This window comes from Hippocampus zosterae, chromosome 17 (genome assembly GCF_025434085.1).
Source record: "Hippocampus zosterae strain Florida chromosome 17, ASM2543408v3, whole genome shotgun sequence".
Classification (NCBI taxonomy): domain Eukaryota; kingdom Metazoa; phylum Chordata; class Actinopteri; order Syngnathiformes; family Syngnathidae; genus Hippocampus; species Hippocampus zosterae.
In genome coordinates, this window is record NC_067467.1 from 12,268,819 (window position 1) to 12,294,492 (window position 25,674).

The window sequence follows — 25,674 nt, forward strand, 5'->3', positions numbered from 1 at the left end:
TTTTTTACACACTACTTCGCATTTTAATTCACCGTCTGGGAAGCAGACGTGCATGAACTAACTCCAAAGCACTCGTCCAACTAAATAATCACTGTTGACAATTTTCGATGGTGATTAATGAAATTAATTCTGCAGTTGACAAACCGGAGGTAAAAAAAAACGCGCGTTAAGCAAGCAAATGGTTAAAAAAAACACACACACGCAAACAATGCGTCAGGAGATATCAGGGAGTCTTTGAAACAGGTCGTGCGAGTGCAAGTGAGCAGAAGTGCGTCCGGAATGTGCGCTGCAAGGTGACTGACTCCTCCCAGCCGTGAGCAAGAAGAACAAATGCGAGAGACTTGCTTTTTTTTTCTTGTTGGCTCACTCGCTCGCCACTCGAAGGCGGAGGCAGGCAGGAAAGCGCACGAGTCAAGCTCTAGTTCTGAGTTACGTTTCAGCCGCTTCGCTTTGTGACACAACGCGCCACTGGTGGACTTAACCGCTTGGATAGAAAAAAAACTAAACAAACTAACAAAGCCAAAGTTCCGAGGTAAGACTTTTCACACCTTTTTTTGTCCCGCATCATCCCGCGCGTAAAAACTTTCGCACGCACAGACGTTCACTTGTGGAGCAAAAAGCCCTCGTTCGGGTGGCGTGTGGATTGCGTCAATGCTTTGCGTTATTATTAAATGAATAGCGAAGTTGCGCGTTGGTGGGAGCACGGAGCAGGTAGCGAGACGTGGATGCCGGTGGGCTCCGGGTGGGGGGCGACTTTGCAGCACGCTTGCGTGTCCGCGCAAGCAAGCGCTCATCACAACCGCGGGGACGTTTTTTTTTTTTGCTCAGGAGTCGGACTGAGGGAGCTCGGAGGCAGGGTTGGCTCGGGCGATATACTTAAAACAACTTCAAAGCCATAAAAGTTTGCGCATCGAACACACGTGTGCTCATCAACCCCCTCCCACTCCCAAAACAAACCAAACAACCAAACTCAAAAAAAAAAAACTTTTGGTTTCACCCTTGCATCAAAATCACGTGTTGCTTTTTAGATCCGCAAACATGTGGGACTCTTGATGCGGTTCCTAAAGAGGCAGAGATCGTATGGAAATTATTCGTCTCACGCATGACTCCAGCATCAAACACCCGCAGTGAGGATTATTAAAATGCCCGTCGCCATTCATCAGGAGCAATCTGATGAGGTTGCTACTGCCGCCGCCTCCGCTTGTTCATGAGGCATTAATGGACTCCCGAGCTGCATTGACGAGAAGCTTTTTATTCGGCAGCAACTCCATAAGGATGCAATGAGAAAAGAGCAGAATGTGAGCAGCAGTGTGTTGGGCACCGATGTGAAATGGAACGGCAAACTTGAACAAATACTCTTGGTAATATTTATAAGTGTGCAAGAGGCAGCAAGGATAGTCGGCAGCAAGTATCAATATGAGGAAGCGCGCGAGACAATTCACCATTTGGCTACCTAAACTGTGAGGCTCCTCCTCCTGTGATCTTTTCCAGTTGTTGAACTCGTTAATTGAGTTCAGAATTTGATATGGAAGTGATGATTAATTCCTTCACTTGATCATATAAACATGTAAACAATAGATCAGTGGAAAAGACAAAAGAAAGGCTAGGGCACAGTTTACAAGCTCAAAAGGAGGAAGTACAAAACTTTTAACCGTTTTTCGCTCTGCGACTTTGATTGAGATGAGATTCATATAAGAATAGGTGTAATGTGCAAGACGCTGTTCGAAAAATTCCAATTTTGAATTGATTGTTGTTTAATGAAAAAGAGGCTTTGACTTGGCTTCAACAACAGTTAACGAGCTTGCTGTGTTAAAAAAACTTGATTATTCGTGATTCTTACACTTTTTAAACAGTTTATGAAAAAAAACATCAAATCACTTTTCTTGGTATTTTCTGTCATGTAAAATGATGTACATTAAAATACTTCAAAAAAGGTAAAAGCTACAATTAAAGTACACTGTAAACAATATTTAAAAAAATTAAATGCTAGTAATTAATATTGATCGATTTAAAAAAGACATTCAATTCTCACGTTAATTTGTTTGGGGGGGTCAATTTCCTATTCTTTGTGATAAAGAGTCAAAGAATGTACATTACTAAAAACTTATCATGACTAGAAATAAATTGTGGATGCCTCCCCTTTAATTCATAGTGCTCAGAAAAAGCCATCGAAGGAGGAAAAAAATGTGTTAAAAGCTTAATTGGCACAAGAAGAGTCTTCTGACCACAATCCCTCAAGCCTTCAGACAGATTAGCATCTTTTTACGCATACACCCCCCCCCCCCCGCCCCCTCCACACCGACTCGAACAAACAGACTGGGAAAATCACATAATCCTTACCAGGGGGCAAAACAGTAAAGTGGTCCAATAGTGGTGCACTGTTTATCTGACAGACAAGTAGAAAATGGCTTGAAATCAGCAAGGTCGCCCGCCACAGGGCTGCCGAGTAGTTGTCATTGTCACTGGAGAACTTTCCGTGCTGCGAGCGTCGCAGGGAGACGTGTGGACGCAGCTTGACGCAGCAAACAAATGCCAATCTTAGCATCTTAGCGCCACGACACATGGCCGCGCCTTGAGTGTCCCGTGTGGGCATTAGTGGCTTAACGGTTTTCCAATTGTTAAAATTGGTCTGCGGATGAGAAGCGGAACGACCTATAATTTGCCTAAAGATGCAGTTACAATCAATCAGCCATGCAGGATGTGATTGCTGACATTAGGACATTTAAGACTTTTATCTTCTATTTAGCTTTGCAAAATTATTCTGTGTCCAGTTATGAGACAGAAGTTGCATTGTGGTCCCATGAACTTTGTCTTCTCCGCCAGTTAGCAGCGTCCTCGCGGGATGCTTCAGATGGTTAAAAGTCAGGTGTGAAAGCATGGAGGTCCAGAGTAGAAATTCGGGGGAGCCGACAGGAGAGGTGGCGGCGCGCTCACAAACCGGGTCGAGTTGATGGGCCAGAAACAGAGTGAGGAATGACTCGTGTGGATGTGCTTGCTTCTCTAGAGGAAATGTGTCACAAATTTTGTGGGGGGAGTTTTCCTAATAGAGTTCTTGACTGAAAACTCATGATACCAGTGTGGTTTTAAACGTTTGGTTAAATCTAAATGGGCATTTGAAAAAAGGGGTATCCCAGTTAAATGTCGTCGACAGCCGACAAGACTTGTAAACAGTTGGCTGTGGGTAGCAAGCAAAACTGCCAAAAGGATGCGGCGTTTGTCAGTTTTGGCTGATGACCTGACGGTAGCACTACTTAGCCTAAAAATGCTAACAGTTGAAAACAGATCTAAACGTGGAAATAAATGCTCCTCCATTTGCTAAAATGACCACGGCGTAAGGAGTTAAACCATGCTAACAATAGTCTGAAAATGCAATTTGTTTACACCACAGGTGTCAAAGTCAAGGCCCGGGGCCAGATCTGGCCCGCCACATCATTTTATGTGGCCCGCGAAAGCAAATCAAGCATGTCAAGTTCCATGATGCTTGCTAAAGTCTGAACCAAAATTTCACATTGACATATGTAATCCACAAAAACAGTCATTATTCTTGACTTCTGATTTTAAAACTAGTTATTCATCCATTTGTTGTGTGCTGTGTATATAAGATATGGAGGGAAACCAGAACTACAACGTGGCCTGCGACAAAAATGAGTTTGACACCCATGGTTTATACGATGGTAGCATTTTCCAGCCTGAAATGCTAACGTTGAATTCACTCAATGTGCAAGTTAAATTTCAGTTTGTAAATCTGCTGGACATGACCAAAAGTGGGAAGTGTTCAGTCTTGGCATGTGCGTCAAAAGCCAAACCGGTAAAAGCCGTCAGATTTTAGCTGATTGTTTGGGGGCACGAAAATGCTAACGTTTAAAAACCAATCCCATTGTGGATGTTATCAAATGGACAAAGTGGTGCCATTTTCACCAACTTTTTATACAACGGCGGAATTTTGGGGCCTGAAAATGCTCACTTTAGAAAACCAGTCTCAAAATGGATTCCACAAATTCGATCTGTTGTCTATGACAACACTTCTTGGACAAATGAGATTGTCACAACCATAAAGTGCATCGCTACTCCCACAGCAGCAACGTGAGTCACTGACACTAGCTGAAAGGACAAAAACCTCTTCTACAAGTGTTTTTCCATCGTGAGGTTGACTTCCGTTGCAGATTGGGTCAGGATTCAGGATCGGGACGAGCCGTCACGGTGTGAGATTTTAGTAACGTGACTGCAGGGTCAGCGTCAACCGACAAACCTCCCCAGGTTGGGGGCATTTGCTTTGGATGAAAAGGACAGCGTCACAATTCAGTGTTGAGCAGGCGGTCCACCGTGGTCCTCTGAAGCTAAATACAGCTTGCATGTGCAAGCAGACGAAGAACCACTTCCAGGCCTCTGGGAAATATACGCACGCATGCAACAGCGGCTGCCCATTCTTGTCATCGTGGAATTGATAGAATCGGCGTGTTGACCGTTTGAGGCCAATGAGGATTTAAGCTTGCGAGAGTTGGACGAATCGACAAGAAGTCGACCAACCAACGCCCCCCCCCCCCCCCCTCCCCGCAATGAAAATTTCAACACAAACAAGAGCAGGCGACTGCGCGGGAGACTCACGAGGATGAGAACGACGGGACGAGAGGGAGGATGCTCGCCCCAGAAAAATCACCGCAAATTGCAGCGTTTGCAGCGAGGGCCCCTCACGTAAAAAAAAGAAGAAGAAAAAAAAAGGAGCGCTTAATCTAAGGCTGTAATTAGCTTAGGGCAAACCAGATCTTACTCGACAAAAACGCACACAGCCACAGGAGTGCACACGCACGCTGTGATTTATTTAGTCATTCAGGGGCCAAGGAAAGCACAATCGGATACTAAGCTTGTCAATATTTTGAATATTAATGTTTATCAGTCAGAATTTGAGAAAAGTGTCCTGAGCTACATACTGTAAAATCCCTCAAATATTTCAATATCGATCAATCTAATTAGATCTATAACCGATCACAAATATGGTCGCCAACAATTTTAAATGGTCTCAAACTGTTTTTCTTATCCATCCACCCATTTTCTGATCCGCTGTATCCTCACAAGGGTGGCAGGGGCTGCTGGAGCCTATCCCAGCTGTCTTCGGGCAGTAGGCGGGGACACCCTGAACTGGTTGCCAGCCAATCGCAGGGTACACAGAGAGGAATAACCATCCACACTTACACTTTTGGGTGTTCAATCAGCCTGGCATGCATGTTTTTGGAATGTGGGAGGAACCCGGAGAACCCGGAGAAAACCCACGCAGGCACAGGGAGAGTATGCAAACTCTAAGCCGTTACTCCAGTGGACAGGTTCGAGGGTGCATGAAAGGGTGAAAAATGTGGACATTTTAAAATTTGTGAATAAAGTCTAAAACACTAAATACTTTAAATCCAAGACCACTCTATTAATCAGTTTTTATGAGATATTCGGCGGCCTCCTGGAAATCTTGGCGCCCCAGCCAACTGTCTGTCTTTGCCTACACCGAAAAAAAAAAGGCATGTTGACTTTGTTCCATTTTATTTCTTGCGCCAACTAAGATCATCTGGATCCATGTACATTTTTTCTAAGTCGACTTAAAAAAATGGATCCAAACACAAAAAAATCTATTGTGTGCAGCTGCCTGACAAAATAAAATGGAGTCAATTCGACACCCCATTCTTTTCACTGAGATGCCAAGCCGGTCTCCGTCCACACACAATCGACAAATCTATTTGACTACTCAACCGAAACTGGAAAAAACAGATCAGCCTTTGGGAGCCAAGTCAAATATTTAACCGCTCGCTATCAATAACGGATTAGAAAGCAAGCGAAGGCCGGCGCTACCGGCAGCATGAGCGCGATGGGCGAAAGAAGACATTTGCTCATCATTTGAAACCACTGCTACAGGAAACAAACACTCAATAGGTGATTTGACAGGCAGCGACTGGACTGGAAAATCAATCAATCAATCAGATTTTTGGGTGTGAACATTTTTACCTGTCACTGAAGTGTAGAAAAAGGTGGGTCACCAGTTTGAAAAAAAAAATCCACTTGCGAGTCATAGATTGAAAACAATGCAATGAAAATATGGCCACTTTTTAAAGCTAGCTCCAAGTCGTGGAGCTCCCGCACTTTCCTCGACAGGGTTCAAAATTTGCATATCATTTGCCTTTCAAGAGCAGTTCGACACTTAACTTTGGCAACCTACACATGCGCGCACACACGCACACACACACTCCGCGGCAGAGGGTGAGACGAAGACGTGTGCTGACTCAGGGCTGATGTATGCAATAGTGAAGCAAGGTCTCAATCGCAAGCAGGTTGAGCGAGTGGCGGGCTCATCCGAAACGCCAAGTCTGTTTTTCTCATTCGCTACCGGAGGTCTTCCAACCGGCAGAGACGATTGTTGGATGTGGGGGGCGGGGCGTTGGGATAAATTGCAATCGTAATATTGACGAGAAACAAATCGCAATTTCAAAAGGGGGGTGGACAGATTTACGGGAGCCTTTGTGCCATCTTTTTTCTTTTGGATCGTGACACAATACCTGGAGCAGCAGGTGTGGAGAGTGACAACAAACTTCAACGAAGCGTCCTGCGGTGATGATGGACTTATGACAAGGCAACAACAAGTTGGCAGAGCCCACAGTAGTCGGCCTGCATTCTTCCGCTCTGTCACTCGCTTCGGCTGCCAGCGCTCAGCCTCTCTGACACACACGCACACGCACAGCTGGAAGCACTGGAGAAGAGGGAGGAAAAAAAAATGTCCTCTTTCCCCTCCAGGCAATGAACGATTCATGGCAAAAGGCCAGCCTTAAAAAGAAAAAAAAAGAGCATGGTTGCCACATGGGCTTGATTGTCTCTTTTGGTGTTTTAGGTGACCACGTCCCGAAATCGAGCAAAGTGGAAGCGACGCCGGAGGAGGACGCGACTTTACCGGGTGAGTGAGCAAACAATGAAACGCTTTGTTGCTCCACCTGGGAATTTTTTCCATCTGGCCCAAATGTATCTTCAAGGTTAGGAGTGTACCTAACCAGTGATGGTTGTTTTTATACCTAGCATTCAACCACGAAAACATTTCTTTCAAGTAACTACTACATTTGCACATTTATATTTTGTTTTTGTTTTTTCTTCTTTCTACCCACATTCTTGCTGCTGGAGGCTGTAAATCTCCCCAGTGTGGGACAAATAAATGACATCTTATCTTATCTTATCTTATCTCAGTACATTTGGAAATTCATGCATAGTAATGATGTTCTAGCGCTAAAAATCAAAATTTTAGCCATTTTCAACCAACTTTATAAAGTTGCATCTGTTGGATTAGAAAGGCAGCAATATGGAGCGTGTATGTTGACCATTTATAGCTGCTAGATTTTGGGTCTGTGTGGGATTTAAAGACGCAGGAACACACACACACACACACACGCGCGTACGTGTGTACATGCTCAGCCTGGGGCGCCTGGACGCACATGGCTAACTCTCACTAATTGCTTTGGGACTTCCTCCAGCCTCTTCGTGCTCAGTGAGGTGGGCGAGGGGGCGGGGCAAAGAGAGGCAGGAGAGCGTGGGCGGGGGATTGGGGAGGTACTTTTACTTTCGCTGTTGACTTGTGGTGAAGAGTCCCCCCCCCACGCACACGCACACACACACACACATACACACACACACAGGCATTCCTCAAGTTGAGGAATCTGTAGATGGTGTGTCAGCTTGCTTCCTGGACAATATTTGCCATGGAGAGTATATAATGTGTCAGTGTCGGCAGGCCAGAAAAAGTCCAACATTTGTCTTTTCTAAAAAAAGGTGCGTGCTTTTTGTCCATCTTCGGGCCATACATGCACTGGCGACGAGTGGATCCAAATAGGTGGTAAATTACGAGTGGATGCAGTTGAGATGCTGAGTTACATTCACCGTTGCCAACTCGATTGCATTCTTGAGTAATCTTTTTTGTCATGTTTTTTTTTTTTACAAAGTAGAAAATAGTTCCCAGTACTGACTGCAATGCATGTGTACACAGACAGACACAATAAGATTTTTTCAGTACTTTTTTTTTTGAAAGAAAACAAAACAAAAAACATGATAAACAAAAACATCCCTCAAGATGTCACGTAACGTGAATCATTCAAGTTATATCTACTGCCTTCAAGTTAAAGCCCATAAACTGTTGCTCAACAACATCGACACAACACCACCGCAAAATCACGACAATCGCAAATGAAATTAACCCGCCACCCCCGCAAATTAATTACACTTCAAATGAATAATACGGTGACGGCGCCAGACGTCAGAATCAAAGTCTGTGCTCATGCCGATTCCCCTGGCCAGACAAAAATCCTTTCATACTTCACCAGAGCAAATGAGTGATACATCATTATCATTTTCAAAGCTGTTAGAGCAATCAGTGCTGCAGTATTTAAAAAATAAATAAATAAATAACTGAGCCGAATAGGCTCGCTGATAAGCGGAAATTCATCTGCACACATGCTTACTTTCATGCCTCGCGCTTCCTTCCGGAGAGTAGCCATCCCATTTTGAACAAAACAGGCTTACTCAAATGTATGGAACCTAAACTAGTTGCACCCGTGATTGTCCAAACATCAACAAATGCTGCACGGCGCCCATAGAGTGATGGAAGAGCCAAGAGTTTCACAACACGTATCGGACAGTTCAAGCATCCAAGAGAGTTAATGGATTTATTTTGTTTAATAATGTGGCAAAATAACAGACATGGGGACGGATGGTACAAAGGTATTCCATCCATCCATTTTCCGAACCGCTTAATCCTCACTAGGGTCGCGGGGGTAGCTGGAGCTTATCCCAGCCGTCATCGGGCAGTAGGCGGGAGACACCTTGAACCGGTAGCCAGCCAATCGCAGGGCACACCGAGACACGAACAACCATGCGCACTCACACCCACACCTAGGGATAATTTAGCATGTTCAATCAGCCTGCCATGCATGTTTTTGGAACGTGGGAGGAAACCGGAGCACCCGGAGAAAATCCACCCGGAGAGAACATGCAAACTCCACACAGGGAGGCCGGAGCTGGAATTGAACCCGGTACCTCTGCACTGTGAAGTCGACGTGCTAACCACTGGACTACCAGGCCGCAAAGGTATTGATGAGTGAAAAAATATTAGATGGCCAGATTTGGAGATACAACTTGATAGTATATACACCAAAAAAGCAATTATTGACATTCATGGCAATATTTAAAGCAAGCAAGTTTTTTTTTTGCAGAGTCATTATATAGCTTTTAACTGGGCCAGCCAATACAAGATACAACAGTTCCGTAAATTCTTATTTCCTTGATGCGATATGTGGGAAAGCAAGCAAATGTTCACAATTGCATAACTCGCAAGATTTCAATGTTCAACATTAAAAAGGTTGTAAAATGTGAGCCATCCAAAGTAAACAATCGAAGAGTTAGCTCTTGGTGTTCATACTTCTGCTTCAGGGGAAAAGAGGAGGAACAAACAAAGGTGCACTCGAACAAAGGGTAAATACTGCTGAGCACTTTTTGACAGGTCACCACAGGAAGGCTGAACACACTCACACACACACACATAAACACGCACGTAAGAGACGCGCGTTCTTAATGATGTGTTGGAACGGATGTGTGGATTATGAGCAAACAATGGGTCTTTCTTCAAAATGCCATTCTCGCTACAATAATAAACTGTCATTCATTGGTGTCAAGTTGTGTCCCGCAGGGGTCCGTCTTAGTCCCCCCCAAAAAATAATGGTATGAACCTCTTAGAAAGATATGTATCAATATGGACATTGCTTGCACAGAACCTTTTGGCTGGTCATGTAAATAAATGTGACGCCAGGCAGAATTCATTCAATGAACAAAATGCATGAATGGTGTCATAAGAGGTCTCGACCTTCAACTTCCTCATGATCTCAAAACATGTGATGCATTCGGAGCGAAGCGCGACTAACTGAGCATCATTATATAAAGGAAACACTTTCATTTCATGCTCGCATCACGCTAAAGGCATTGCCAAATTCTTCCAGCACATCATTATCCCATTATCCTCTATAGAATATTTCAGCAGCTTTGCACACATTGAGAACTTTTTTGGGACTTTCTGTGGTCGTCAAAGATTTCCACTTCTCCGACCTGTTTCGGGCTGATGGGGACGTCGAGCGTTTCGACGGATTGTCATTGACGGATGTGTTTTACAAGCTCGATAGCAAAGCTGGCTTTTGTTGACTTTACGCCAGCTTGTCACGTCACTGACAAATAGCTTGAGCCGTCAATTTACTCCTACTTACACATTAAGATGAAAAGACGCGGTAGTCTTCCCTTTGGGAATGTCCCACCGATTTTTTGCCGCCGAGTGCCTGTGCGCTGGCACGGTATCAAACTGTTTCGCAATCAATCCCCTCATGACCTTCCGCTTATCTCATTTCATGTTCATCTCGTGTCGGGAGGGTGGAAGGACTTGAAAAATGACAAACGGTTGCTCTTCGAAAAGCAAATGGGCAGAAAGAGGCCCTGAAAAACAGGTAGAGCTGCACATTGGCACACTTGAAATTGTGTGATCCAGGAAAAAGGGGGAAAATACCTCACACCACTTATCTCTCTCTTTAATGATTTATAGTCTTCACCACCTTGCACAATAGAAATAATTATAACAGACAATAAAAAAAAAATCTCCCCCCCAAGATCCACGCCGCGCTCTGTCAGACATTTGTCATGCAATCAATTTCTTGCATTTATCCCTTGCCGCCCATTCACTATTATGGGCAGAAGCTTGTACTACTTAATATAACTACAGATGAATAATCCACAGTGTTACAGTAAATCATTTAAAGTCCACCGCATGCACACCACATGCTATCAAATAAAATGCTCCTCGAGTAATTAAAAAAAATAAAAGGCATGGACACACTGTATGAAGAAACTATCATTTCATGAATACAATCACTCCTCTCTCCAGTGATTCATGATAACAGGTACCTTGTATAATAGGATTAAACAGGAGAACTAGAAATAATCCCCAATTAAAGTCAAAAACGGGTGCATGCGTGATGTAAAGTCTAACATACCCCATTTATGTTTTCATCCCTAGAGCGTTCACATTTCCCGATTTCGACATTTTACGTAATTAATTTTCCATTTGCTGATTTTGCTTCCAACGAACAACTTTATAATGTAAGAGTCAAGAGTGAAAAGGCCTTGGTTACAAACGAACCGTGGGAAGCTAACCGCCGCCGCGACCTAGCTTATGAACAAAATGTACAACGCGGGAATCCCCTCCGCTGCTCAGCACTGCTACTGATCGAGTCGGTTCATCGTTGTACTTTCTGCCGTAACTCATGGAAAACACAGCTGGTAAACGGAAGCAAATCGCGCTGTCTGTGAAGGCTAAAATTGTCTGTCAATTTCGAAAGGGAGTCTCCCGGACGAAGCTCATCTGAGACTTGGCAAAGTCAATGATTTTGGCAATCCGTAATGGCAACAAAATCATGGCAGAGTTCGAAGCCAACACATTGAAAGATGATCGTACGCGGCTTCGGGGCGTGGCACATCTTCAACTGAACAAGGCACATTTCATTTGCTGGCTAAATGTTTTCAGAGTAGGAACGCTCTGTTTTTGGAAATCATTTTTCTTCTTCATACTGCATACTTGTATTTGTAATTGACATTTTTATCTTTTTACATCTATACATGTTCATATTATACATCGTAGTCGGTGGCCATTTTATTGGAAATGGTGACAAACAACTACCAGTATAACAGATTCCTTCGAGGTACACAATGAGGTTCGACTGAACTGCAAAATGAGGCCACTCCTCTCACTAGATGTGAAGATAAATAGGCAGAACAACTAAAATAATACACATATTAAAAAATAAATAAAAACTTGAAATGTACAATTCGTCAAGAAGTCATTCATAATATTGGTGTAAAGCGATTATTCTCATCAGTTAGCTAATAATCGTGGGCGCATTGTACAACAGAAATAAGGCTACAAATGATCCTCAGAGCTCAAAAAAGAAAACAAAAAAACCAAAAGAAAAAAGCCTAAAGCCAAACGTGAGTAGGCAGAATGTCTCAGTTTACAGTGGCATAGTGCTGCTTTCATTCTGCACTGGAGTGTTGTGTTTATTCGGAGGCAAGTGCTCAGACATAACAGATTGTTGAGACTTAATGAACACGCCTGTCAAGCCATGTTTAACAGTAACCACAGTGTCCCGCACTTCAGACCAAGTGAAAGGTGAACTGTCGGCCACGGCGCTCGGCAAACTGTATGCCTCTAAAGCCCCACCTCTTGAATATCCTCGAGGTTCTTCGCCCGAGTTGCGAGCGCTTTTCAATGTCTTGGATGTTTTCATTACGAGTGGGAGTTGGCCACTGCCGGACAGCCATACAGATATATACGGATAGTTTCAGCATTGTTTTTATTTTTAATTTAAATTGTTTTCTTCCCCCAGAGGATCAAACACAAATATGCTTGTGAGATACTGAATGAGTTAATAACACTTTGAAGAATGGTTGTAATTCTGTTTCGTCCACTTTTTGCTTTGTGTCGAGGTTCGATTTGTGAATGTAGCATATTGAAGTTTCACAGTGGCCAGTGGATGGCTCAATTATTGTCGATGTGGCCCAAGGAGGAAAACATTTGGGCGCACCCTCCGTAGGCGCCAAGGAAGACAAACAGAGAGCTAGGAGTCATATTTGCACTATGTGTGTTCCAAGAGGAACGCGCCCCAGGAAATGTACGCTTGTGACACTGTTTATCTGGCGCAGGGCCGTCAGCCTGTCAGCCTGCCGGTCCTGCTGTCAGTCAGTGTGCCTGCGTGTGACGCCTGACACGCCCTGGCTGTGTTGAGCTGAGCTCATGTTTCAGCAGACAATAAGGGACGCGTGGTGTCGATGGCCAGCATGACAAGCGACTGTGGTCCTCCACTTACACTTAACAACACAGGGATTATTGATCCTGTTCTTCAAAAGGCCTTGTGCACGCACGTGTTTACTGTTCACAGCTATTTATGAGCAGAAATTTTCATCTGGTGGCGGTGTATATTTATCTAAAGGAGACTACACACACAGCTACTTTTGAACATCTTAGATTTATTTAAATTTGAGAAACTCCACATAAAAAAAGTGTGTGGTATACTTGTGATGACCAACAGTAGTAGAAGAAGAAACAGAAGAGGCTAGGCTAACTGCTAACTCGCAAACTCTTATTGTCATTTTCATTGTGACGACCGACTCCGAAGACAATGTTATTCAAATTTTAGTGGTGCCGGTCTGTGGAGTAAACTAGGTTCAAAGTTGGAATTAGTTGGGGGGGGGGGGGGGTAACAAATCAGGCACTTGTCCGTGGTTCAGACGATATAAGTGTAGAGCTCACACACACACGCACACCAAACCACAGGACAGTTGCTCAGGAGAATCTTTCAGAGACACGCAATAATCGGGCCTTTGCTGATTTTGATCAGAAGAGACGAAAAAAAATAGAGAAAAAAAACCCTTAAATTGGTAGATTACACGGCCCGAGCAGAAAGCCATGTAGCCATTGCTTCTTGGTGGGTTCCCTGGGGTCATTTTGTTTACAGACGGCAAAACGCCCAAAGAGGATGCTGTGACAAGAAAAAAAAATGATGAAAGCCAAGGTTGTCTGTAGTGGACTTGGGACTTTCATGTCTGTGTAAGATGAGAACCTCACTTTGGAGATCTTTGACAAGATCTACCTAAAAATAAAGAAAGGGGACTATGACCTCAGTTGTGGTCCGTCTCAGGGTGGGTTGCGATGATGAAAGACGGCCCGCTAAGAGACAAACAAGAGGATGATGAAAACTGGAGCCACTTTTGTGCCATGCCTTTAAAAGGAGACCATATCAGGTCTATGAGTTATTTCCTTCAGACTTGTTCCAAAGGGTTTTGGATTTCCCCAACGCTTGTTTCAGACAACGACAACAAGAGCGGGCTTCAGGTGTGAGGAGTGTGTGTGTGTAACCTGATCTTTGAGAGTCTGTGTGCATGTGTGTGTGATGTCAAACAAGACTTGTTATCACCGTTGTCTGAGGTCACAGAACACAAAGTAATTGTGGAAGCTCCAATCTGAGCCTGATCTTTTACCTCAAGGCGTGCCCCCCCCCCTTCCTCCCTAAACCTCAAATGCCCCCCGCCCCCACCACACACACACACGTCTTTCCGCATCAATGAGCTTTTCCAGCGTGATGATAGCTGATGAAATGAAAATGATCGACACATGCGTTGCTCCCCAAGACTAGCCTATGGGCTTTTGTTGTTTAAATCTTGTAAATTATTACAGTGATTATTCTAACCCTTTAAAATTGGATTATTTTATCATGCACATTGTGGAAAACGTCTGTAGTTAGACAAAAAAAAGACATGCATTGACTTCATCTAGCACTTCTTTTTTTCCCACTCAGTCGCTGCAAGGCAATCCACGTTGCTAGTCACCAGCTAGCTTGTAAGCTAACAGGCTTGGGCCAGTGAATAAGAATGAAATAACTCGCAATTGCACCAGATAACCACAAACGCAAACAACAGCACTCAAGGTATTTATTAAGGTATCATATTTTGGGGTACTCATGCCTGGACACCGAAGGGTGTCACTGGGTGCTGCTTTGGTCATTAAAAAAAATTAGGAAAATGGAAATGAAAAACACTTTGAATGCCACAACAGTTTATTTTTTCTCAAAAAACAAATGTCTAAATTCACTTTGAAGGGTCTTGAAGTGTCCCAAATTGAAACGGTGTTGTAAACGATTGCATGAGTGAGGGTGAAAAGAAATGTGGGATCAAAAATGTTATTTTCAATGACTTTCAATTGGAAAGTCATTGAAAATTGTTGCGTGTTTGACAAATTTAGGTGCATGCAGCATTTCGAATGAAATAAATATTGCGATTTAGAGAACTTGATTCACTCTCAAGACGCAATTTATCTTTGTAACTGCACAATTTTTGGCACAGCCCTTGTGTTGGACTGCATCCATTAAGCAGCCCCAGAACAAAATCTTATTTAAAATGGCTGATTTAGTTTCTCTTAGGCTAAATGAAAGCAAATTGTAAATGCAAATGATTAGTCCACTGTTCCAAGTGAAATGGCCAGCGAGCGCCTGTGTGTCGCTCATGTAAATCTCAACGCTCCACTTTACGCCCTCTAATAATGAAAACAAAAATGTCTCAACACAGAAAAAAAAACCCAGTTGTCTTAACCACAAATTATGCAGTGAAAAGAAGGCACGCTAATAAGTCAGTAAACAGTGACATTTCGACGATTACAATGTGCGTTCGTTGATGAATGTTGGTCATAAATTGCCAATCAAAGCATCGGAATAACCGCCGTGGTTTCTGTGTGAGTACTCAAAAACACGCAAAAGCTTTCATCGCACTTCACTCCAAACTCTAGCATCTATCCTATAGCAACATCCACGACTAAAGCTCTTGGCAGGAGATAATGAACTGTTAAACCCAACAGTTGCCTTTTTTTGTTAGTTTTTCTTTTTTTTTCCACGTAAACAGGTACAACCGGTGACGGATCGTCATCTGAGAAATGCAACGGCTCCCGCTACGAGCACATACTTGGCGGTCCTTCATTAACATAGCAGACATATTCACGCTCAACCTCATGTGGCATGTGCGCGCTGGAGGTACACCTGGAGGAGTGTTTTGCGAGATACCGCTTCCCCTAATCTTTATTTATCCCCGTTCATCCTCACCAAATCTCGCTCGTCCGTCCCAAAACCTCTCCCGACCCCTTTGTCATGTTGACACGTAGCCCTGCCGGATTACGGATAACAAGGTCCAGCTGTGGTCGCGGACGACGCTGACAGTGGAGAAGGGGATGGGAAAAATGGAGGAAATCGTGGAAAAGGAGGCTCGGGGTGGGGGGGCAGAGGTGGGGGTGGATTGGATCGGTTTAACCAATTCTTTGCATTTTGCTGGATGACAAGCGCATATGTCACATTTAGAATTTCGTTCCAGGAGCAATAAAAACAGTCTGAGGCCAAAGTTACAATCACTTGTCAACGTCCGCTGAAATTAAACCCAGTGTATGCTGTCAATTCAAAATCAACATACAGTTTATGACAGAAAACTGTTCCTGTTGCAGCGATGTAACCCAAATTTGGACCCAAGACTGACCTCTTGGAAGTCCATCACTAACCCACTGGGGGAAGATGTCATTCCAGGGATTACAGTGGTACCTCTACTTATGAACGTCTCTTTGTACGAAATTTTCAAGTTACGAAATGTCTCAACAGGAAAACATTGCCTCTAGTTTCAAAAGAAATTTCAAGATACGAAAGGTAAAAATACACTACGGGCTGCTACCTGCAGCTCCGAGTTTCCTGAATGCAACATACTTATAGCTGTTCTGTCATTGGCTATTACCTAGCATTTTCCTGTCATCCCATTGGCTAAGAGTGACTTCTACCGTATGTGTCCATGTGTGTAAATAGATTTGTGTTGATGCGGCATCCTCATCATTCGCCCAGGAGGTGTTCCAATTGTTTTATGTACATGTGAATCACTCAAGAAAAAGGGTTCACCAGTCGGGCGATCGCTCGCTATGCTGCAGTGTGCCTTGAACATTTTCGAAGGATTGGTATAAGCTGAACAAAGCAAATGTGGTTGGATCAGATTTTTACAAAACGGCAGCCAAAAACCACTTCTAATAGAGAACATGAACTGAAGACGACAAAAAACGATGAGGGCATAGTTAAAAGTTAAATGACCATCGTTTAAGTTCTTTATTTTTTGTTTTTTTACATGACGCACAACTCTCATTTACTGTTCATTAATCTAATTGTAACATGCATTTGTTACATATTTTAATAAATCTTTATGCTTTAAGAAACATTCATTCATTCATTCATCTTCCGAGCCGCTTGATCCTCATTAGGGTCGCGGGGGGTGCTGGAGCCTATCCCAGCTGTCTTCGGGCAGTAGGCGGGGGACACCCTGAATCGGTTGCCAGCCAATCGCAGGGCACACAGAAACGAACAACCATTTGCACTCACACTCACACCTAGGGACAATTTAGAATGTTCAATCAGCCTGCCACGCATGTTTTTGGAAAGTGGGAGGAAACCGGAGCACCCGGAGAAAACCCACGCAGGCCCGGGGGGAACATGCAAACTCCACACAGGGAGGCCGCAGCTGGAATCGAACCCTGTACCTCTGCACTGTGAAGCCAACGTGCTAACCACTGAACTACCGGGCCGCCCGCTTTAAGAAACATTGATGTCTAAATTTTGGGGAGGGAGTGAGGGGGGGGGGGGCTTGGAACAAATTAGTGCATTTACATGGAAAACGCGTCTCTACTTACAAAATTTTATAGTTAGGAAATTTCCTCCAGAACCAATTAATTTCGTAAGTAGAGGTACCACTGTATTTGGATAAAAGGATTTGAGATCAACATAAATCATGAAAAGCATGACATGGCGAAAAAATCTGCGTATTTATACTTAAATCAATCTTTTGTTTGGGCACTTTGTTCTTTCAAGCAAAGATAGGTCATCACCTCTTGGGCCTGCGTGAATGAGGTGGCGTTTAGAATTACCAGAAGCGGTGTTTTGAAGGACAATTTTATTGGTTGCACATGGCAGAGAAAAGCCAGACACTCATTTTCTTCACAAGTCAAATTTGTACCCACAATCTCATTTGGGTCACTTTAGTCCTTTCCATTCATTTTCCAAACGGTGTCTGGTTCTGGGACGTGTCAGCTTTATGACGGACAGCTTGCAATCATTCAGCCAAGTACCTTTCTTTGCCCACGTTAACAAGATAGCAAACTCGAAGCTTTCCACGTGGGGATGACTGACCTCGAGGAACCATAACACCGTACATTATGCCTGAACGCACATGCCAAAAACCATTACTCCTTTGTGAGTTCAAATCCCCAAAGGAGAAGGCGCCTCTTTAATGTGAGAGGGCCTTATGCGGCGTACACTCTTATTCCCCGGACTGCAACTTGGCCCGGTGCCCTCTCGCAGTCTCTTGTCCGGCCAGCAAAAATTACGCAAGCGCAGTGTGACCCGTAACTGTGAATCTCTCTCTCTCTCTCTCTCTGTCTCTCTGTCTCTCTGTCTCTCTGTCTCTCTCTCTCTCTCTCACACACACACACACTTATTAAGGCCTTATGGCCCAGCTCTCTAGATTAAGGCTCTTGACGCTCAGCCCGGAGGGACTTGATCGAAGCCCACTCCAACCCCCAAGCCGTGACTTTCCCTCACAAGCTCCTCCTTCAGTCCAACTTGCGTTGACCTCCACTTTTTTTCCACTCCTCCTCGTTGCTTGCTTTTTTTCTTGACCTCAAACAAGGTGGCTTCATTGTTGTTGTTGTTGTTTTTTTTATTTCATAGCAAAACTATGATACAACTACCGATTTCGCAAGCGGTGAGTTTATTTACTCAACCGCAGATGGGCGCGGCGCGCGATTTGTTTTGGAATACTAGTAAACGATCAAACTGATGTTTTGCAATTTATTTCAGGGTAAACTGGAGAATAAAAGCCTAATCTTGCCAATTGTGGCAAAACGCAGCGACGCAAACAAAACAGATATGCTGTGTCGAACACAATCACAACAAATCACTGTTGAAGACGCCGTCACCACCTAATTTAAGATCGCATTAAGAAACTCATGTACAACATTCGCTAATAGACTCCCGATGTGCCTCTCTAAGGGCTGCTGTTTTGGTTAACAACATGAGCTGAGAGTACCAGTTACGACTTTTTCTTTTTCATGTAAAGATGTGCTCGCCAGGATCTCAAAGTCAGCGCATTATACTTTAACACGATCCACACATCTAGACTGGACGAGCGGAAAAAACAGATGTGTGAAAAAAAAAACAGATGTATGAACAATCGTGAAAGGCATCTGCTTTCCCCCCCCCCCAAAGATGTCATTCCTACGCGAGCAGCATTGTTCTCTGGTAAATCTGTCATCTTGAAAAGTTCTTGTTGACACAGACTATTGCGCTTCTTCAAGCTCAGCTGCCGGCAGTCTGAGGAATGTCTCAACAAGCGTGCAGGAGGAGGGCGGGGGGTAGAAAAAAAAATTACGAGTCAGAAGAGGGAAGGATGACGAGCTTTTTACAGCGCTCGCGATTTACCCACAACTTCACCCCCCCCCCCAGCCTCTCCCCATTTCACTCCCTCTAAGCAGTCCACTTACTTCTTCAAGACACTTGAGTTAAAACCACAGTTAGGAGTCACTCAGTGGCGCAGGTCCACACCGTTGTCTCTTATCTTTTTACACACTGACTAATAAAAACCCGGACAAATCACTCAAGTCCAGGAAAAAAAAAAAAGAGGAATGCGAAATGTCAAACTAGGTTTTATCTGGGATCTGAAGCTAGTCGCTGAAGCGCATCCCATCCAGTTTCTCTGGAATGAGGCGCACTTGAACAATGTGTGCTAAACGCTTTTGTGAATTTTGTTGCTGCGCGCCAGATATGCTCCACAAAAACCCAAGAAGACTACAAATGCCTTACTTTTGTGAAAAAAATAAAATAAACAACAAAACAACTAAATCGGAAGGATCCTGGTAAAGCACGCTTTTTCTATACTGCGGCTATTCTATATATACTTTCTATATACTTTCTATGTATTTGGCCATGGCAAACGGATGCAAAATATTTTGGCAAATCGTTGGAAATAAAGAAAGTCGAAATTGAAAATAATTGTGGAGAAAAGCTCGACACATCTTACAGTGTTGGTTGTCAGTTTCGCTTTTGCGCTGCTTCGTAATTGTGGTCTTAGCTGCACATGTGAGAGTCCCATGCCATTCTGGGCACGTACGCACATGCGAGAAAATTCAACACGCCAAAACACAACCGCAAACACTCTCCTGTTTATCTTCATCTTGTTCTGGCCAACACCGCGGCCAATTTTCTTTTACTAGCTCTCCTTTTGTCAACCGGGATGATTTTTGGGTGGAAATAGCCACGTTGTGGGACTGGATTTTCAAACCAGAGCCTCACAGGTGAATCGACCAAAACTCTTCAGTAACTTTATACGTCCAAGAACACAAACATACAGTATCTCTCGGGTGTTGTCTTGAAATGAACGAGCTGCTGTTTTTGAAGGATTCTCCATCAATGACAGTTGTCAACTTTTCCAACATTTGACATCGACAAGCCAAGTCCCGAGCATCACTTGGGGTCAAGTGGTCTGGCATCAGACCACGTAGAACAACATTTTGATGACGCCTGAAGGAATTATCCAGACAAAAAGACTGACGTGTTGGGGTTCAAGCGCACGTCGGGATTACTTGGATTCGGCACATCAGAGAAGGAAAAATAAGAGATCCGGGGGCTCTTTGCAAAGGGGGCTACAGTTTCAGGGAGTGCAGCGGGAAAAGAAAGTATGCGGCACAAGAATGCAAATAAATGCCACGGCTGAAATAATACAGCTTCTTTATCGCCATCTTTTTGCCGCACATCCCGCCAAATGTTAACCCCTCCTTTGAGTTTCGGCACTTGATATACTTTTAGAAATAAAGTCATGAAATAATTTTCATCCGGCGTGTTTACTCATAAGTATGACGGCAATGTCAAAGAGCGAAATAAATGAAAACAACACATGGCTTATTGGACATATATGGTCTGACAACAGGATGCAAGGACGGAACATCCCATGCGTGTTTGTGTGTGGTCTTCAAAAAGTTCCACGTACTTGGCTCTTCATTAAGGTATGAGTACTGCAGAGGCACAAACAACGCAACCAGTAAAGTCCCTCAAGAATGCACGGCGTTCAGTATGAGGAAATGAGAGATTTTACCCTTCACGAACCTTTGACGTGGGCAAGACGCTGTAGCATTTGAGACAATGAGACAATTGTACCTGGCGGAGGTTGAAAGACACACACGCACACACACGCTCGCGCGCTATATGTTTTCAGGTTACTCGGTGCAAGTACAAAAAAAAAAAAAGGAAAGAAGATAAGATAAGAAGCTGTCAAAGGATGTCGACAGCTAGAAATGAAGCCGATCATCCCACCTCCTTCTCCCACTCATTCCCAAGTCTGTTGAGGCAATAATAAACACTCACACAAACAGTTCTTTTTCTCCTCCTTCCTCTTTACCTCACCCCCATTCCCCACCTTATTTATGTGTTTAGTTTTAGCTCCTTCCAGTATATCACATACATTGTAACAGAAAATTTGTTTTGCATATCTTGGTAACATAATACCCGGTGGATCTTAACTTTGTATTGCAACATGTGAAATACTTCTGTCGTTCATTGGCATGACAAGAGGTGGAGTGTTTCTCCTCCATCGTACATTGCGGTCTGCGTGTGTGCAGAACATGAGGGAATTGAGAACAAAACGGACCTGACCAAGGCAACTATGCTCTCTACGACATCTTTGTAGTGACAATGTAGGACCAGAATGTGTGGCGCAACATCACCATTTTCTTCAGTAAATTACCACACCACCCCCGGTGACGTGAAGGCTAAAGCGCTATGCTTTGAAAAGCCTTGTGACAAAAAGCCTTTGATCATAGGCTATGCATAATTTAATCTCGCTGTACAATGTCTTAGACAACTATCCACTGAATCAGTGTTGGAATCTGTCCCATGCATTTGCAAGTAATCTCATTTTTATATTGCTAGTTGGGGAAAAAGAGAGTAGCTGGAAATCTGTGTACTGCTGTTTTATTTTATCCATTTAATTTCCAATGGCAGGTCGTTGACGTCTATTCCCGTTTTTTTTGTTTGTTTGTTTGTTTCAGGCTGAGCCGTGGAGAGGAGTCTGCAAGATGAAGGTCTTTCTCACTCCGCTGATGCCACTCGTGCTCATCCTCGTAACTGCAGATGGCGTCATGTCCAGTGAATGCCCAAAGGATTGCTCCTGTTCCACGCCGGAATCCATCTTATGTTTCCAGAGACGTTCCGCCACCTTTCCTCAGGGAGTGCCGCCCTTGACAAGGAGCCTCTACCTTTTTGCCAATGGAATCGAGGGCTTGTCCTCCGAGGACTTTGATGGTCTTGACAACTTGGAAATGCTCGACCTCAGCCAAAACAAACTGACCAAAATTTCTGATGGGGTCTTCCTGCCGCTGACCTCTCTGAAGAATTTGGACTTGTCATCCAATCAAATCACCCACATTTCCGAGCAATGCTTCCAAGATATGGTACTGCTTGAGCGTCTTTATTTGTATAGCAACCATATCAAGACCATCCACCCTGCTGCGTTTAATGGCTTGGATAACCTGCTGGAGCTCAAATTGCAGGGCAACAGGTTGACGTCTTTGCCCGTTCTCGCAATGCCCAGATTGCTGTTGCTGGATCTCCGTTTTAATGTCATACCGACATTGGGGCCCTCAGACCTCCAAACCCCAAATCTCGAGTCTCTCAAATTAGGTGGTGTCGGACTAACCGACTTGAATTCTGCGCTCATAGGTGGTCTGAAGAACCTCCATGAGCTGGATGTCTCAAGAAACCAACTGGAGGTTCTTCCGCCAATCCTGAAAGAAATTCGGGGTCTGATGTACCTCAACCTGGCTGGCAACCCCATGGGTCCTCTTCATTTTCAGGACCTGAAGAACCTCGAGGAACTGAAGGAGCTGGACATTAGCAGCCTAAGTCTGCAAGGGCTCCCGGAGGACTTTGCACAGTTATTCCCGCACCTGAGAAAGCTGATTGTGGCGGAAAACCCCTTCAATTGTCTGTGTACCTTAGCCTGGCTCCCAAGCTGGCTGCGAGCTCAAAGCATTACCTTGGAGAGAACAGAGGAGACACGCTGCCATTTTCCTCCAATCAACGCTGGCAAGGTAGTGGAGAGACTGGAGTACCGGGATTTTGGCTGCCCTACCACAACGGCACAAACTACGACCACAGTGAAAACTACTACCACTGTTCCTTTCACAACATTAGAGAGTGCTACAACAGATATTCCGCTGCCCGGGGCTAATGATGACGATGCAAATGAAGACACCGATGACCACTTTCCACCAGGTCCTACATCACCAAGCGACAGCAACATCGATCCCGATGAGGAACAGCACTTCTGCCCCTCTCACACTTGTCTCAATGGTGGCACTTGTCGTCTGGACCAGTACGGTCAAGTCGAGTGTACGTGTCCACGTGGTACCTCTGGATTTTATTGCGAAGTCCAAAACGATGATCCATCCTCACCCTCTAAACCTGTATCGGTGACAACGGTCACCCCGAATGCACCAGATGTCAGTTCACGTCAGGCGACTTCCACGTCAATCCTGCTGGATCTTCATCGCTACATTGAAATGCGACCATACATCCGTGGAATCCGTCTAACCTACCGCAATCTCTCCGGACCAGACCGCAGGCCAATGCAACTCAGCCTGCCCGCTTCGTATCCGGAATACAGACTCAGAGGCCTGAACCCCAACTCCACTTACACCATTTGTGCCAGTCCGCTGGGGGCCCCAAATGGCATCGACAGCGTATGCACTCAGGCACATACGGCCGAAGAAAAAAATGACAGCATCACGGGAGCACAACTAGTGAACAAGAAGATGACCACCATGTTGGTGCCTGCAATCGCCATCCTGCTCCTGCTGGTGCTCATCGCAACCGCCGTGGGAGTGGTTTGCTTTGTCCGCAAGAAGAGGGCCAAAGGCAATCTGGACCTAGATTGTGAGCCTTCTCAGCTCGAGATGGATGGCGTCAAGGCCGGCTTAGACAACGGGGCACTGCCTCAAAAACAGGCGGAACTTATGATCCCTGAACCTGCTGTTCAAAATGGCAACCTGGAATATGAAGTGCTGCTACTGCAGGACCACTGTATATCAAGTAAAAACATATCAAACATGCCTTCATACTTTTGACATCTAGCTCAGACTAAATAAGGACTTGGCCTCCCAGCTCTGTCCCCCACTGACTAATACAGGCTATTGTAGTCGGTCGCTGTATGAGAGACAACAGAATTACAGTCAATGATCAGCGCGGGAACGGGTTCATTTTCTGACCATTGTTTGGACTCGTGTGACATTAAGATCACATTCCAAGACTGGAAACTGCTCCTGTACTATCGGCAGCGGGTCCAAGGCCATGCTTGGGAGAGATGCTGGATTTTCTTTGGTTGAAATGTGTGTGGAGTCAGGAGTCTGCACTCACTTGCTGTAATGCCACATTTGTTTCCCTCGCACTCTTATCGGCTGTAGACTGATGCACCTCGGTATGAACCCAAAGGGATTCATGCGAGTCGTTAAGTAGGTAATGAAGTTGTGCAGATAAGATTAAGGATGGTTTTATTGCTTGACTGTCAACAAAAACGCGTTGCAACGTTGTCTCTCGAGCTCTTCAAAAGCCCTTAAGATGACTCCAACAATATTGCGCTGAGGACTGCGACACGGGCAGATTAATGTAGCAAAACTCTACACGGGCCATGTTGGAAGCCTACATGCTGAATACCCTACTCGATTGGTACTAAAACAAATGCTGATTTTGTATATAAGTTTTATATGTCTTTTTGTACTGAGCAACTTTTTGACTTGTAACAGCCTTTTTCTACCTTACAGTACATCGTCACCTCTTGTTACTAATGGCGACTAAATGACAGATTTAAATCTTTGAAGATTAGAAATCGTTTGGTACCAGCACGGTCCAATCAAAGAGCTTTTGGCCCCCACGGTGTCAGACAGTCTAAGTAGATGCAAGTCTGCAAATACTCAAAGACTAACAAAATCCCCTTTTGCAACATTTGGAAGCCTGGGCTGACGCCAAAAAAAAGGGGGGGGGGGGAGTAATCGGGATTACAAGCAGGTACAAGAAAACAGTTGACTGAAGCCTTTGTGTTTTAGCTGCATCTTAATGCTTGCCTCAGTTTCATTAAACACACATTTGAATTACGCAAAAAACAAAACAAAACACAGTGACTATTTATTATTTATTCTCTCTTTAAGGGAAAGGCAGTGTTTGCCCTTCAGTTACTGTTCATGTACGAGCAAAGTTATGTGGTACAATGCCCACTCGTTGATTTTATACCGAATGTGAATTAATCGTCAGACCATCGTTCAAAGGACTAACGAGACTTCCAAAATGGGGATTTGAATGTGCCGAGCGCAAGCAAGTACTCACTGCAAGTGTCGTTAAGAGTTATGGATGTATATGTGCTGGAGGATAGATCTGTCAACATCAGTGCTCATGAAAAGTGTCATGTTGGGACTTGCGCTACTAACTAGCCACCCTTCCTTCCTACGTGCCCCCATGTCTCGAGTTCATTACATCCCAGACTCTTCTATCAACACATCTGTGAATGTCTGTTACCAGCAGTATTTTCAAGGTCGGGTCCCCACACAAAGAACATCTTTATCGCTCCAACCAAAACAAAGAAAAGAACTAGCAATTTTAACTGGAAGATATTTCTGTAAAACAGAATTTGTTGAAAATAAATATTTTCAATGTTGTCAATTTTTTTCCCTGTTTATTTTGGGAAATGCCTTGTTAATATTGTTTGTTTATTTTTGTTATTATTATTATTGTGTGAACTAATTTGTACAAGTGGAACAAAAATGATATTAAATCGACTTGCAAAAAAAGATGGGCCTTACATGGTTTGTTGTGGAGCTGGACGTACACTGTCGTCATTAAGAAGATCATGTTTTTAGCCCTCGTTGGACTTCAAATGCTAAATGCTAAAACACAAGAACGCTGTGCGGTTACTGACTGTTGAAAATGAATCAAGACGAAGACGACAGTCTAAGCCACAGGTCTG

At 44.2% G+C, this 25,674-nt stretch overlaps 2 protein-coding genes across 5 annotated transcripts in view; one reads left to right on the plus strand and one right to left on the minus strand.

Moving 5' to 3' along the window:
* Positions 1-25,674, minus strand: part of LOC127590178 (mitochondrial import inner membrane translocase subunit TIM16-like) — a 112,286-nt gene that overhangs the window by 35,499 nt on the left and 51,113 nt on the right. The gene's annotated exons all lie outside the window — the stretch shown is intronic.
* vasnb (vasorin b) lies at positions 247-25,370 on the plus strand. Its single transcript, XM_052049654.1, has 3 exons — positions 247-532; positions 6,863-6,925; positions 21,710-25,370. Exon 3 carries the CDS (start codon positions 21,737-21,739, stop codon positions 23,783-23,785), a length of 2,049 nt encoding a protein of 682 aa, XP_051905614.1. The 5' UTR covers positions 247-532; positions 6,863-6,925; positions 21,710-21,736; the 3' UTR covers positions 23,786-25,370.